This window comes from Peromyscus leucopus, chromosome 1 (genome assembly GCF_004664715.2).
Source record: "Peromyscus leucopus breed LL Stock chromosome 1, UCI_PerLeu_2.1, whole genome shotgun sequence".
In the NCBI taxonomy this organism is placed as follows: domain Eukaryota; kingdom Metazoa; phylum Chordata; class Mammalia; order Rodentia; family Cricetidae; genus Peromyscus; species Peromyscus leucopus.
Genome location: NC_051063.1, coordinates 34,033,297 through 34,049,592, shown reverse-complemented (window position 1 = coordinate 34,049,592; position 16,296 = coordinate 34,033,297). Strand labels below are relative to the sequence as shown.

General features: G+C 42.8%; 1 protein-coding gene across 3 annotated transcripts in view; it reads left to right on the top strand.

The window, feature by feature from the left end:
• Nucleotides 1-14,736, top strand: part of Mxi1 (MAX interactor 1, dimerization protein) — a 69,373-nt gene extending 54,637 nt beyond the window's left edge. For 2 of the 3 annotated variants that reach the window (XM_028875058.2, XM_028875059.2), the window contains exons 4-6: nt 9,618-9,732; nt 10,502-10,673; nt 13,028-14,728. In XM_028875058.2, the coding sequence (XP_028730891.1) occupies nt 9,618-9,732; nt 10,502-10,673; nt 13,028-13,191 (451 nt within the window). In that variant the 3' untranslated portion in view covers nt 13,192-14,728. Of the gene's footprint in view, nt 1-9,617; nt 9,733-10,501; nt 10,674-13,027 lie in introns of all 3 variants that reach the window. The other variant, XM_028875057.1, reaches the window with a different exon arrangement.
• The last annotated feature ends 1,560 nt before the right edge of the window (nt 14,737-16,296 follow it).

Sequence of the window (16,296 nt, the reverse complement as noted above, 5' to 3'; positions counted from 1 at the left end):
CTGTCTCAAACAAAGTAAAACATAAGAAATAAAGATAAGATTAAAGCTATCAGGGTCTTATTATTGTTTTCTTCCTTTGCATCATGTAATATGAACTTTTAGACTTCTTTCTTATACCTGGGTTTCTGAGCTATTTGTGTTCTATGTTTTTCTTCATGATTGCCTTTCTGCCATTATACTTGTAATTATTACTAGTACTTGAACTTAAAATTCTTTAAAAAATATGTTTCTTTTCATCATTGGTGTATGAGTCTTTCGCTTGCATGTATGTCTTGGCATCACATGCATGCCCGATGCCCATGGAACTAAATAAACCCTGTGTCCTCCGCAAGAGCAACAAGTGCTCTTAACAGCCGAGCCGTCTCTCCAGCCCTTGAACTTAAATTTTAAAGTTAAGACCAATTTTCTGCTTTCTAGAAAATATAACGTGAGAAACGTGAAATTGACCCAAAATGGACTTTAGCAGACTTTAGTTTCTAAATTTCATTTGGCTTCGTTGTGCTAGCCTTATATCACTGTCAGTACTTTGATGGTCGTTCTATTCATGGGCGCTGTTTTCAAAGTGTGTGTGTGTGTGTGTGTGTGTGTGTGTGATAGAGAGAGAGAGAGTGTGTGTGTGTGTGTGAGAGAGAGAGAGAGAGAGAGAGAGGAGAGAGGGAGGGAGGGAGGGAGGGAGGGAGGGAGGGAGGGAGGGAGGGAGGGAGGGAATGTGAATGTGATGTGAATGTGAATGTGAATGTGAATGTGATGTGAATGTGGGCACCCACAGTAATCAGAAGGGAGCATTGGATCCCTGGGAGCTGGACTTATGGGCATGCATGAACTACCCAGTGCAGATGCTGGATCTGAGCTCCTGGTCCTATCATAGAGCAGTAAGCTCTCTTAGCTGCTAAACATCTCTCCAGCCCCTGTCATGAGTCCTGTTCTTAAACCTTCTACTGTTTATTAAAAGAGATCTCAACTGTAATCAGGAGTTAGGTTGAAGATTGTCAGTTTCTCATGTCTTTGGTAAATCGCATCTTAACATGTATGGTGATTATAATTGCATCAGAAATAACACAGGTGTCTAGAGTTCTGGCATTTAGAAGCAGATCTCACAAATGCTGGCCTAACATCTAATTATACTGTTTATAGACTCTAGAATTGATTATTAGGTCAACTTTAGTGAGATAGAGCATTCCAGGTACATGTCCTAGAAATTATATTTCTTCTCCCTTCTATGTGTTCATTCTGTTTAATATTGGAAAAATTGAAATAATAAAAAGTATAAATTTAATCTCAACTAGAATATAATATGATTGGGGCTGGAAAGATGTCTTAGTGGTTAAGAGCACTTGATGCTCTTACAGAGGACTGGAGTTTGGTTCCCAGCATCCACACGGTCCTGATCATAATGGTCTGTAACTCCAGACCCAGGAAGTCTGATGCTGTCTTCCAGCCTCTGTGGGCATTGCACAGGCATGGTGGTGCACTTACATACATGCAGGCAACGTACACACACAATCATCTCTTAAAAAACATTAATTAATTAATGGAATTAATATAAAAACCTAGTATTAATTATTGAAGTCATATGTAAAGGAAAGTCTCACAAGGGAAACATTAGTTTGACTGTGAGTTGAAAATTATAACAGATGGCTGGGTGTGGTGGCACACCTATAATCCCAACACTCAGGAGACTAGGAACTGAGAGAGGTCACTGTGGTTTACATAGAAAGATTTAAAAAACAAAATCATATTAGATATTCACCATGTGGACAGTGGCGATGACGGCCGTTCAGGTGATGGACAGGGATAAAAGCATGTTTGGGTGTGGATTAGATATATAGGGTGTGAATATGGGAAATGTGGGAAGGAGAGAACAGTTACATCTTCAGAGGAGCAAAGATTACTGTTGGCAACTTTAAAAATCTGTACAGTATCTAGCTCACGGCATGGCAGGTGGAGCTTCCTGCTTCTTGATCATTGTTTTTGACTCACTGGCACTTTAGGTTCTTCTTACCTCTGAATTATATAATGGCTAAGTAACATTGCGGCCTCCATGAACTCTTTCTTGAAAAAGAATATGTTTGTCAGTACTCAGATATCACTTCCTTTACACACACACACACACACACACACACACACACACACACACACACACACACACACACCCCACACTCTTACCTGGTCTCTTTCTCATATCTTCTTAACTGTGCTCCACTGTCCATTCTTTTCTACTTTCCAGATCTTTGGGATACATAGTCTCCAAATACATTGGTCCAAAATGACATTTTCAAGTCCAAAACTTCACTTGAGCAGCTTGAATTTTTTTTATTAAGAGATTTTCTATTCATTTTACGTATCAACCACAGATTCCCCTGTCCTCCCTCCTCCCACCCCCCAGCCTTCCCCCCAAACCCATCCCCCATTTCCACCCCCTCCAAGGCAAGGTCTCACATGGGGAGTCAGCAGAGCCTGGTACATTCAGCTGAGGCAGGTCCAAGCCCCTCCTCCCTGCACCAAGGCTGCACAAAGTATCTCACCATAGGCTCTAGGCTCCAAAAAGCCAGCTTATGCACTAGGGACAGATCCCGGTCTCACTGTCTGGGGGCCCCACAAATAGTTCAAGCTAAACAACGGTCTCGCTTATCCAGAGGGCCTAGTCCAGTATAATGGGGGCCCCTCAGCTATTGAGTTCATGTGTTTCCACTAGTTTGGCTAGTTGTCTCTTTACTTTTTCCAATCATGGTTTCAATATCTCTTGCTCATATGATCCCTCCTCCCTCCCTCCCTCCCCCCCCCCCCCCCCCCCTCCTCCCCCCCCCCCCCCCTCCTCCCTCCCTCCCTCCCTCCCTCCTCCCTCCTCCCTCCCTCCCTCCCCCTCCTCCTCTCTCTCTCTCTCTCTCTCTTCTCTCTCTCTCTCTCTCGTCAACTGGACTCCCAGAGTTCCACCTGGAACCCTGCCATGGATCTCTGCATCTGCTTCCGTCAGTCACTGGATGAGGGTTCTATGATGACAGTTAGGGTATTCAGCCATCCAATCACCAGAGTAGGTCAGCTCAGGCACCCTCTCTACCATTGCCAGTAGTCTATGGTGGAGTCATCCTTGTGGATTCCTGGGAACCTCCCTAACACTCTGCTTCTCCCTATTCCTGTGGTGCCTTCATTTATCATGGCATCTCTTTCTTTGTTCTCCCACTTTGTTCCCATTCCAGCTTGAACCTCCTGCTCCCCTAAGCTCTCATTCCCCTGTCTCTTGCCCTCCATTAACCCCTCTCACCCCCAGTTTGCTCATGTAGATCTCATCTATTTCTCCATCACTGGGTGATCCATGTGCCCTTCCTAGGGTCCTCGTTACTAGCTAGCCTCCCTGGAGCTGTGGGTTGCAGTCTGGTTATCCTTTGCTTTACATCTAGTATCCACTTATGAGTGAATACATACCATGTTTGTCCTTCTGAGTCTGGGTTACCTCACTCAGGATGATACTTTCTAATTCCATCCATTTGCCTGCAAACCTCATGATGTCATTGTTTTTCTCTGCTGAGTACTCCATTATGTATATGTACCACATTTTCTTTATCCATTCTTTAGTTGCTATTACAAATAGTGCTGATATGAACATAGTTGAGCATGTGTCCTTGTGGTATGATTGAGCACTCTTTGGGTATATGCCCAAGAGTAGTGTACCTGGGTCTTGAGGAAGAGTGATTCCCAATTTTCTGAGAAACCGCCATACTGATTTCCAAAGTGGTTGTACAAGTTTGCATTCAGTGTGTCTGTAGACTGCTTTTGGTAAGATTGCCATTTTTACTATGTTATCTTGAAATATTTGAAATAATGTGATGTTAGATGGCTTATTTTTAATTAAGTTAAAAAAAATTTTTTTGAGACAGGGTTTCATTGTGTTGTGTAGCCCTGGTTGTCCTGGATCTCACTCTGTAGACCAGGCTGGCCTCGAACTCACAGAGATCCGCCTGCCTCTGCCTCCTGAGTGCCGGGATTAAAGGTGTGCGCCGCCACCGCCAGCTTAAAAACTTTAATTGTGTGTGTGTGTGTGTGTGTGTGTGTGTGTGTGTGTGTGTGTGTGTGTGTGTGATCTCTGTGTGGGGGTATGTACACATGAATGCAGGTGCTCTTGGAGGACAGAAGACAGCATTAGGTCTTCGGAGGCTGAACTTAAAGGTGCTGGAGCAACATGACATGGGTCCTGGGAATTGAGCTCTAGTCCTGCAAGAGCAGTTTGCACTGTCAACTCCCTTAACCCCCGAGCCAGCTCTCCGGCCCCACTTCTTTTTTCAGTGCATTTTGTATTATGTCTACGTATTTGTATATAAAATAATGTCTTCCTAGATTTTTTTAAAGAAAAATATGACTTCTGGAAGACACCATGTTTAACCTTAGGTCTTTAGATACCTTCTGACTCAATGAGCAGTACCTCCAGGGCTGTACATACCTACCCTTTGAACTGCTTGCATTTACTGGGGGCAAGTGGTTGAAAGACTTTCCAGTCGGTATAGTGGTACCCTTAGTGGGTCGGGATAGGGGAACAGAAAGGCCATGAATTTAAGGCTAGCCCAGCTGCATTGCAAATTCCAGTGTATATAGATGAGTCCTTTCATGCCAAAATTGACAATATGGTATGTGTGTGTGCACGCGCATGTGCATGCTTGTGCACACATGTTACAATTTCATTGTGACACTTGTTGATATTTTTATGTGATTATTTTATGGTACCAGCTGAGAAGAATATGGAGTAAAAGCAGTTTCTTTCTGAGAAGCATGAAGAGGGTCCCAGCTCTTCTGTTTTTATTTCTGGTGTCATTGAGCCCCGCGACCACCATAGTCGAGTATCACACTGGAGAAAGGCCACTTGCCAGGTTGCTACCTGGGTGTGAAGTAGAGCTGTGAGCTGTAAGTGAACCACAGTCACCAGATACTGGTTTACTGGAGCAGCTTGTTGAGCATCCTTGTTTCATAAACAGAATAAGGTGAACAGAATATGATCATATATGTTTTCATAAATAAATGCATGAGCAGAAGCAGTGTGCTTCATTGATCTGGGTCCATTTTTAATGCTTTTTTTTAAAGTAAGCAGACAGATTTTTGTCTATCTTTAGAGATTCTCAATACATTAAATTGTAGAGAAACTTGGGTATATAGAATGTGTGGGATAGCAGCTAACTGCTGTCATATGCAGGAGTGTGTAGGGAGTGAGCACCTGGCCACTAGCCAGCGTAGCTTGAAGAAGGGGGCTCATGGGAGGACTCCCAGCCCATTGCATAACGTTCGGATGCGGCGGCAGCGGCGGAGAGGAACATGCAAGCACTGTCCCTATCACTCCACTTGGTTTCCGCTTTGATTTAGTTACTTGGCATGGTCTTGGCATCCCGTAATGGAAGAGTGAAGGGCTGTGCCTCCAAGGGCATCGAGCAGTGCTGGTTGTGGGCCAGGCCGGGTTAGGTCTCTTTGTGATTGCTGGGCAGGGGTTCGAGCTTCCAGAGAGGACTCCAACACCAGAATCGAAAGCCCTGCCGTGTGATGTTGGGTGGTTGTTTCTGAAAGGGGATTCCTTCTTCTCCCAGCGGTGTGTGCTGCTGCTAGTTGACGCACCTGCCCCTTCAAGTGCCCTGTTTGGTAGGAAGTCCCTCCTGTGTTTTGTGGTACCCTGGTCAGCACTGAAGTTTATGTACGGCTTGAAATAAAAAAACGACATTGATTCTTCAGGAAAAAAAAAAAAAAAAAAAAAAAAGGATCCCACCTGGCCAAAATAAAGGCAGACAGATACCCGCTGCTGCTGTTGGTTTGTTTGTGTTTCCCTGTGAGGGGAGGGCTTGCCCATTTGGAAGATGTGGGCAGTTTTGAATAGGACCTTTCTAACAGAGTTGTTGGCTAGGAATTGCTACTTGAAAAATCTCATTTTAAAACAGAGTTCAAAGTGCCTTTGAAAACAAGAGTACATTGTATCTCTCCGTCCTAGCAAGCAGCCTGAATCACCCCCGCCCCCCCAGCTGCCCCTTGTTGCGGTATCTGTCTCTCACCTTGCTATATGCTCTCATTCATGCTGGCTTACCAGAGATTTGAAACATTAGAGTTTGGGGCTAACCATGTGTTAACCGAGTATCCATGTGTTAAATAAAAGTTAAGTAAGTGCTAACCAGGAAGTTAACATTAAAAACAGCAACAACGAAAAAACACACGACCTTTTCCATCAAGTCTAAGTCCATCAATTTTATAATGTGACATACAGGACCATACCTTTTACAAAACCTTATTCTGGATATCAGTTCTTAGACTTTGAAAAACATCGTTATATATTTGGTTTTCCTCAGTGAGTATGGATTTTCAAATCAAAGCAGACCTTCTGTGTCTCTGGTGGCCCACAATTTGGCAACCCCTAACAGGAGGTTTCTGAGCCACCAGTCCCAGGGGAGTGGAGCAAGAAAAGACCAGATGGCATCAAAAGATAGGCCTGTCTAGGTCGTTGGTGGCCAAGCTTGCAGTCTGGTACCAACAGAGACACAGGGTAAAGGGTACAGAGAGGCAGCATGGTAAGCTGGAGATGGAATAGCCATGAGGTCTTCTGGGAATGTGCTGTAGAATGAAAACTTACGCAGCAAGGAAGAGGTGACTCATGTTTATAATCGGAGAGTGTCCACTGCTCTTTGAAGAAAGTGGCATGTAAACATATGTGCAATTCTGAAAAGCACATCTCCTGCTTGGTCAGCTGGTGGCCCTCAGCTGCCACTGACTCTGTTACTTACTTTCCAAATGTCTGCTTCACTTTGAAGTACAGGAACTAGAAGAGATGATGCTTAGCTTCCACAGATATGTCTCTTCCCATAGGAACGAGCATCCTTCATGCAGATACTTCCTTTGCAGAGCTGTATTCACCAGGCGTGGAGAACGCTGCCCTGGCCCATGGACCAGGCGTCTCTGAGAATGCTTTCTTGGCATATGCTCATCTTGGAGTGTATTTATAATTACTTGACTGAAGAAATAATGGCTATGAAAAGAACATTTTCAGAATGGAATCTTGTCTTCCCTGTTCATTTTGGGCATCAAACTTTGACTCTTGGCTTATTACTTAATAAATTTAATTTATTAAGATTGAGATTGTTGAACATAGTTGGTACTTCCTTATAGAATACCTCCTCAGCTGTTTTCTCTTGTATGAAAGAAGCGAAGGCATTTATAATCGTACAGGTTTTATTTTATATGGGTTTGTATGTTTAGCTGTTTTCAACCCTGGGGATTCAACCAGGGTCTGGTGTATGGTTGGTGGTCACTTTTATCACTGATCCTTGTCTCCAGCCCATAATCTCAGCATATATACTTAGGTCCTTTTCCCTCCTTTTAATTACCTGGAAAAATCCTTGCTTCTTCATAGACAGATTGAATATCCTTAAATTCCCAAAACCAAGTTTCAACTTCTTTTAAAGGTCTACCACGCCCTGCAGTAAATCTCCCCATGTTCAGATTGTTTGCTTGGTATTTCTGTACTCTTTCAGTACGAGCTAAGTGGAACTCTGGAGTCGGGACTAAAAACCCCTCAAAGTTTTCATTTTATTTTAAATTATTATTATAATTATTTTGCTTTCCTCAACCAAAGAAATGTCTGAAATAGTGCTGAATACATAAAAGTAACACAGTAAATAAACAATTGAATACATTTTAAAAAGAGGGGAAGATGAAAGTGTCTTTGAACTCTTCATTTAAACATGTTAATATTAGCCCTTTTCCTGTTTTTCCCCTTTACATTTTGATGTTCTGGAGTGGCACTTCACTACTGAGTTATAGCCTCGGTTTTGTTATTTTCAATGTAGGTCTCAGCATGAGAAAACAGGGATTTTGCTTGTCCTTTGTTATTCAGTAAAAACTAGCTTTAAAACTAAAACATGAAAATTTGCTGCTTGCACCAGATTTCTGGAGTTGAGTAATTTAAACAGAACCAGCAGAGCTGTTCTCTGACATGCTTCCTGAATTTTACTAGTTGTTTTGTTTACTTTTGAAGAAGGCTGACTTCAGAGCAGAGCCTCTAATTATTAAAAAAGCCACTGGCCTCCAGTGCACCCTTGAGCCAGGTCACTCGAAGATACTGCTAGGTGGGCCCCACAGCCATCCCGCTGAAGCGTTTAAAGGCGTCCTCACCTTGTTCGTGGTTTTGATCTGGATTTGGTCTCCTTAGCAAGACGAGTCAGCTCATGTGCAGATCCTCCCCTGAGAGATTTAGGTAGTTAGCACAGTAGAGTAACTTTGAAATGGTTAAATATAGGGAACTACAGACATTCCTTTATCTGCATTAAGTCTATCCAGTTGCAGCCTAGAGTCAAGTATTACACTTAACATGATGAGCTCAGGCAGAGGATTTGGAATTCTCTTCAGATTGTTTGATAATTGTAGCTGGGTCTGTGGGTACTGAGACGGCCTGGCAGTTCATCAGCCTGACCTCTGCCTCACTACCCTCGATGGCCTCCACTCTCGGACACAACGGCCACACATCACCTTTTCTTACCCTTCTTTCGAGTTGCTGCCTTGGGAATTCTCACTTGACATTATCTCTTGTATGTTGAGACCCAGTGAACTAATGGCACTATTTAGTCCCCTTTGAGAGGAAAGTGGAGGGCTCATTTTATTTCTGGTACTGAGACTGTTGCAAAAAGTTCAGTTCCAGCCCCAAAGGAGTCCACACCCTGCACAGCTGAACTGTTACGCTTGGAAGAGCACAGACTCAGACATGGAGAGCAGTGGCGTTTTAACGTCTCCAGTATGTGCATGCTCATAGTTTGAGAAGGTAAATCCATGAGGCTCCGGTCCAGGAAAAATTCCCTCTGATTTTCCCAGAGAAGGGTCTGTCAGAGAGTGAGGACTTTAAAGTAAATAATTCTGCGCCTCTTTTTCTTGTGTAGAAAATGGAGGGTCAGTCATGAGAATAGAAGAGAAAACAAGTTAAACTAACGAGTAGTAGTCCACTCAAGATAGGAAGTGGAGGCCTTCAGTGTTGGAGTGTGAAACCCACGCACTCCATCCTACTTAGTCACACAGTTTGGTTGTTTCTGTTGTGCTGGATCATATGAAATTGCCGTTTTTAGAAGTACTGAAATGTTTGAAGATCAGGAAGTGTTCATGTGGCTCCACCTACTACATAAACAACATCTAACCCCATAGGACAGCTACAACTACTGAGTAGTGCAGGTGTGTGTGTGTGTGTGTGTGTGTGTGTGTGTGTGTGTGTGTGTGTGTAGGTAATTAAAAGTTTGAAGGAAATGGAAACTGGGTGCATTTTATTTTCTATCTCCTTGAGGTGCCATAGCTGGAACCCCTGCTCCAGCCTGTGTTTTTAATCATTCAGAAATCAAGTTCAATTGCTTTAATATCCTTATTCACTTTAACAATACAGTAGGAGTTCTATGGAGTGGACTAGAGAACACACTATTCCATGGGGGTGGCAGCGCATAATATAAAGCAACCATGCCTACAGAGAACAGAAGTGGTAGAGAGACTGGAAATCAGGCGCCCCTACGCTTAATGATGAGGAGTGAACTGTGGTTATTGGTTGGATAACTGAGAATGACTGTCTTTAAACTGTGTGTCCAGTGGATACCTAGGCTGTGCTAATTTGATCATGTCTTTCTTAGACGAGCTCACCTGCGCCTATGTTTGGAACGCTTGAAAGTTCTGATCCCGCTGGGCCCGGACTGCACCAGGCATACAACACTCGGTTTGCTCAACAAAGCCAAAGCACACATCAAGGTGAGCCTCTCCACTCCAGCTTTGAGCCAGACTCTGGGTCCTGGGTTAATTATTAGCAGTGATTCCTAATTGGTGTTTGTGTACCACTCAGTAGACCATCCTCCTTCCTAACTGACCTCCAGAGAAACTTTGTAAAAATCTCACTAGCTGATCCGGTGGAGCAGTGTAACATGATTCAATGAAATTATCTTTTTGACAGTATGGTTGGCTATTTAGACCTGGGAACACTAGGGCATGATACCCAGAAGGAAGGCCATTGTGCCCTCTTGTGGAGATGACGTTATTTGTTTGTGTATCTCAGTATTTTTCCATCAAATACCACACTGTGGGAGGTTTCTCTTTTGTGGAGGTTACCTCATAGACTTTTATAGTTCCGTCTTGTTCAAATAATGTATGCAGCATTCATACACAAAAAGACACCATTTTTATGTTAAAAAATAAGTGCTTATCCATATTTACATACAAGGGTACATAAATAACCATATATATATGTATGTGTGTGTGCCATATTTACATATGAGGGTACATACATATATACCCATATATGTATGTGTGTGTGTGCTGTATTAATATATACAAGGGTACATAAATGCTTATATATGATGTGTGCCATATTTATATATACAAGGGTACATAAATACCCATATATATATATGTGTGTGTGTGTGTCCATTCATACTTTCTCTGCCAAAGAAAAATGTTAAGCAGAAATCAGTTTTATTGGTTTAGACTGGACTGTATACAAATAAATAACATTTCATCGTCTTAGAAACTTGAAGAAGCTGAAAGGAAGAGCCAGCACCAGCTTGAGAACTTGGAGCGAGAACAGAGATTTTTAAAGCGGCGACTGGAACAGCTGCAGGGCCCTCAGGAGATGGAGCGAATACGAATGGACAGCATTGGATCAGCTATCTCTTCAGATCGCTCTGATTCAGAGCGAGGTAGGCAGTGTCTCTCTTCTGAGGACTCTAGAGTCAGGGAGGAGGGCCTGCAGGCAATGTGCGTTTGCTGTCATTCACCAGCACTGTTTTGGTGCTGGAGACCAATGCCGAGGGGTAGCATGTGTGAGGACAGTCAGTAGGAACGGACTCTGCCGTGGTGACACCCCTGATTCCCAGCTAAGGTCTGTGCAGCAGACACGGCCTGCTACAGACAGACATTTCCTATATGTACATGTGCACTTTCTACTTAGAAAGAACGTTAGACTTCCAGAAAATGCCGAGTTCTCCCTTACGGTACAGTCAATGAAAGCACAATGCTGACATTGAGAAAATGCTAGGCTTCATCCAGATTTTATTAGGTTTGCCACTAATGTCTTTTGATGTATTTTGAATACTGACCAGTCTCTTTGTATAGCATTCTTCAATTAGAAATTTTTTTTGGAGGGGGGGTGGTTATGTGCCTTGGTGTTTTGCCATGGGTGTCAGGCCCCCAGGAACTGGAGTTACAGACAGTTGTGAGCTGTCATGTGGGTGCTGGGAATTGAACCTGGGTCCTCTGGAAGAGTAGTCAGTGCTCTTAAATCGCTGAGCCATCTCTCTAGCCCCTGAAAAATTTTTTTTAATGGTTTCAAATTATTAGATTCAGAAGAAGAAACACCACAGGAATGATACTGTACCCTTCCATTCATTGTCAGGAAGAGACATTGCTGTTTTGTTGTTCATGATACTAATTTTTATCTGCATATTTTAGAGTATCACACCATTTCTCTTCCCATGTGTTCTAGAACATTTGTCTTTGACAAAATTCAGAACAGAAATCACCCATAAAAGGTTTGAATTTTACTGATCTGTTCATATCTTCAGCCACCTCAGCCTTAACGCCACAAACTCCTAGAATTGAATACTAATTTTGTCTGTTTGTTTTTGTTTTTCGAGACAGGGTTTCTCTGTGTAGCCCTGGCTGTCCTAGAACTCACTCTGTAGATCAGGCTGCCCTTGACCTTGAGATCCTCCTGCCTCTGTGCCCTGTGTGCTAGGCATTTGCCACTGCTGCCTGGTTGAATGCCAGTTTTTTTGTTTTTTGTTTTTCAAGACAGGATTTCTCTGTGTAGCTTTGGAGCCTGTCCTGGAACTCACTTTGTAAACCAGGCTGGCCTTGAACTCACAGAGATCTGCCTGCCTCTGCCTGCCAAGTACTGGGATTAAAGGCGTACACCACCACCACCCGGCTTTTTATACTAATGATTTTTAACTTTACATTTGGAAAAGTAGAGCTCATGAAATCTTGAGAATTTTTAAGTATTAGACAAGTAACCTTTTTTTGAAGATGGATTTCTTTTTCTCTTTTTTAATGGAAACTTCCACACATACTCAGAAATACAGAACAGACAATAATCAAACTCCCGAGTGTGTACCCATCAGCTGATGATAACAGATGTTAGCATTCTGCCATTATTGTTTTATGATTGAATGTAAAACAGCAGGCTTTGACAAATAAGACTATTGAAAAGTCCTGAGCTTTTAATTCTTCTTTAGGGGAAAAACAATATTTGACTTCCTTTTTTTTAATTTTAAAATATGTGTTGCTATATATTATTATTATGAGTGTGACCAGGGTTATATACCGTTTATTTCAGGTTGTGTTTGAGGGCTGTGCACTTGATTGTCTTGAGACATTCGGTCCAGTTCCGAGCACCGCGCACGCGCGCGCGCGCACACACACAGACACACACACACACAGACACACAGAGACACAGACACACAGATATACACACCACACACAAAGACTCACACACAGGGAAGGAGATGGCTTGAAATTATATTTGATGCAAGAAAATCAAAAGCAAGTCTCTCAAACTTAATGGTTGACTTATTTTAGTTACTAAGTACATAGAATTCCTTATGATCAATTGTAGAAATCTATAGGATCATTTGTAGAGTGATACAACCAAAAATTTGGATGCATAAACATTAATTTTCTGTCTTTAATTTCTCTCCACCCCACCCCCCTTTCTAAAGCAACTCTGATTAATAAACAACACTGTGAATTAGTTCTTGGTTTAATGTGAAACAGATGTTGTTAAACCACTTGGGTTGGGATCTTTTAATATTAAGCACTAATTCTCAAATAGGCCAAGTGCTTTCGGTGGGAGGTCCAGACGGACTGGCGTCAAAGGGTTTTAGTAAACTTGCTTCCTAAAATAAGACCACCTCTGTATACTAGAATCCCCTTTACAGAAGAGCCCTGCTTCCCAGAGATCTCTGATAACCTCCCTGAATAGCCCTTTTAACTTTTGAAAATGCACGTACAGATTATTGATGTCCCCCCCCCCTTTCTTTCTTCCTTTTTGCAGAGGAGATTGAAGTGGATGTTGAAAGCACAGAGTTCTCCCATGGAGAAGTGGACAATATAAGTACCACCAGCATCAGTGACATTGATGACCACAGCAGCCTGCAGAGTATTGGGAGTGACGAGGGTTACTCCAGTGCCAGTGTCAAACTTTCCTTCACTTCCTAGAGCCCAGCATGGCAAGAGTGCAGGGCGAGATACCCACTGGGCCAATTCAGTACCGTCTCTTCAATTGGGTTCCTGACGCAGTCTCCTTCAAAACTAACCAAAACTATACTTGAACAGAAGGGTCAGAAGACCTGTATTTAAGCAAATACTTAACAAAAAGTGGGGTAGAGCCTCCCCAGTAGAACAAATATTCACATATTGGAAAGTTCGTAACAGCGGCTGAAAACTTGGGTGTAATTATCTTGAGTTGACTTAGTTGACTTAAAAGAGGACAATGGAGACTCCATTCTCCTTTTCTAGTTTGCTCACGCCTGTTGAGTAGACAACTAAGGACGGGGTTATGAACCCTTCCTGAGCTTCTTGGCCCTAGAAACAAAATCAGACTTAGAGTAAGGAAAAGACAGGATAATCAGGCATTAATCTTGGATAGCTAAAGAGCTATTAAAACTCAGCCTCAGTTTATCATGAAGCCTGTGGATGATCAATTCTTTTAAAAAATGAATTTTTAAAAAGCTCATTTCGTGCTCTACAAAAGGAGAGACTCCCATGAAGCCTTTGGAAAGAGATCATCACGCAGCTCAGCTTTCTGTTGGATTCCATGCTAAGCCAGCTAACCTTACCTGCATTGTTAGCACTACGGCACCCGCCCGCCCGCCCGCCCGCCCACTCGCAGCCCTCCGGCAACATAGGGCAGCCCATGCATGACAGCCTGTATCACAGAAGGAAAAGCTCCATGCGCCTCTGTGTCTGCGCCCATCTGAAGAGCTGTGCACGCAGTATAGCAGGCCAAGGTCTGAGCCACGGCAGCATTTTTATTTGAGATTTTGATAACTGTTTATATGTGTTGAAAACCAAAATGACATCTTTTTAAAGCTTGTCCATAAGTAAACATAGATGTCTTTTATAGTGGAAAAAAACATGTGGGGGAAAAAATCATCTATTTTGATGCAGCATTTGATAATGATAAAACACCTCACGCCTCACTCTTTATAGTGCACAGAATGAATGAGGTCTGGGCTGGGTAGACAAAGGTCAATGCTGTTTTTGTTTTCTTTTAGGATCATTCCCTTTTACCAGCTTTTAACCATCTACTATCCATAGTAGGCATCCTGTCTTAGTTAACATAGTTCGGTTCAGCACTTGTCTCGTTTACCGTAAGCCTTGCATTTCCACAGGCAGTCTCCTTCCTCACACACCCTCTGTGCAGGTGCTATTGTTGCTCTTTAAATATTTTCAGAAATGTTATCTTCTAAGTGAATTCTAGCCTGCACTTTGATGTCCTGTGTTCCCTTTGTCTTTCAGACTCCGAGGTTTCCTTCTGGGCCTCTGCTGTGCCCTGGAGACCTTACCCCCAGCTGTTTTGACTTTGTATTCTTTAAATAATTTAACTACCCTTAATTACTTTAAAAAAAAAAAGCTTTATGATTTTCATAACTTATTGCTGATTTTAATGGGTTGTTAATTTCAGTCCTGTAGTTTTATTTTATGTTTAGATAGGGCTGGGCAAGGAAAAAGAAAATAAAAACAACCATATTTAGCAGTGCAGTCGAGTTGTGTTTTAATGTCATGGCTGTCTTCTTGTGAATAGCCTGTTTCCTTACATGAAATGTACCATCTTGGTCTCATAAGGCCTCAGTACACACACAACCCATGTTCTTCCTGTCCTCCAAGAGTGCTTCTTCCTTGGGTGTGCTGTTTGGGAAGTTCTCTGAAGCAGACGTGGGTGAAACACTGCATGTCCCAGGTACTCAGTGTGAAACCTGCTGTACTTCAGTTGCAGGGGTTTCCTTCAGTCACTCCCAGCCTGTGTATTTGCCACCTTTGGATTTCTCTTTAGTTGAATTGTGTCCTTACTGGAACTTGCTCTGTAGCCCAGGCTGGCCTCTAACTCAGAGATTGTCGGCCTCTGCCTCCCAAGTGCTGGGATTAAAGTCACACCTAACTATAGCTTCATGCTTCTGTTCCCATGGTGATGACTGGCATCATCTTGGCCCAGGACTGGAATCTGGAACATCACTCAGGCAGACTTTGCTTTGTGTATGTACAGGACGATGGGCGGTGAAGCCTTCGTCACAAACCTAGTACCATATGTCAACGGGATGGTCCAACACTACTTCCTTCCCCAGGTTTGCTCTTGGGGAGGGAGGATGCAGTAGATTGTGTGATTAGGTATTAACTCTACAAGACAAATTAACTTAAAGACAAGTTATTCGAGAAATAAAAACCAAATAATGACGGGCTGGAGAGATGGCTCGGAGGTTAAGAGCACTGACTGCTCTTCCAGAGGTCCTGAGTTCAATTCCCAGCAACCACATGGTGGCTCACAACCATCTGTAATGAGATCTGGTGCCCTCTTCTGGCCTGCAGGCATACATGCTGTATACATAATAAATAAATATATCTTTTAAAAAAAAAAAACCAAATAATGAATACCCAAGTTATATTTGTTAGTACCCTTCTCTGTGAAGGCAAAATAACTTGAGTGCCCACATCTTCAGGTAATTATCTCCTAAATGCATATCAGAAATTTAGAGGTAACAGCAGTGTGTATTAAAGCTGTTCCTGTTGTACAATTTTAACAGGTGTCTACCCCAGCTCCACAGCTCGACTATAGTTCTTTCCTGGAATGATAATGGCTTTCAAGCGTCACAAAGATGTCCTCTTGGGGATCTCTGCAGCCACCGTATGCAAACTGAAGCCTGCCAGATCTCACTGCGCCATTGACCTTTAGGGTATTCTGATGCCTGTAAATTTTTTATTTTTTGAGACTGGCTGGCCTCAGAGAATGCCTGCCTCTGCCTGTGTTTTTATATGAAGAGATGCAGGTCACTCCCATACCTGTTTACATACCAAAGGAGCCTGACAAATTTTTGCCTTGGTTTCTGGTTAGCGGAGGGAAGGAAAGTTTGTTTTTTCCTCAAGTCTTCATGGCAGTTGCACCACCACCACCCAGTTTAGGATTACAAAGTTTTTTTTTTTTTTTTTTTTTTTTTTTTTTTTTCGAGACAGGATTTCTCTGTATAGTTTTGGTGCCTGTCCTGGATCTCACTCTGTAGACCAGGCTGGCCTGGAACTCAACAGAGATCCACCTGGCTCTGCCTCCTG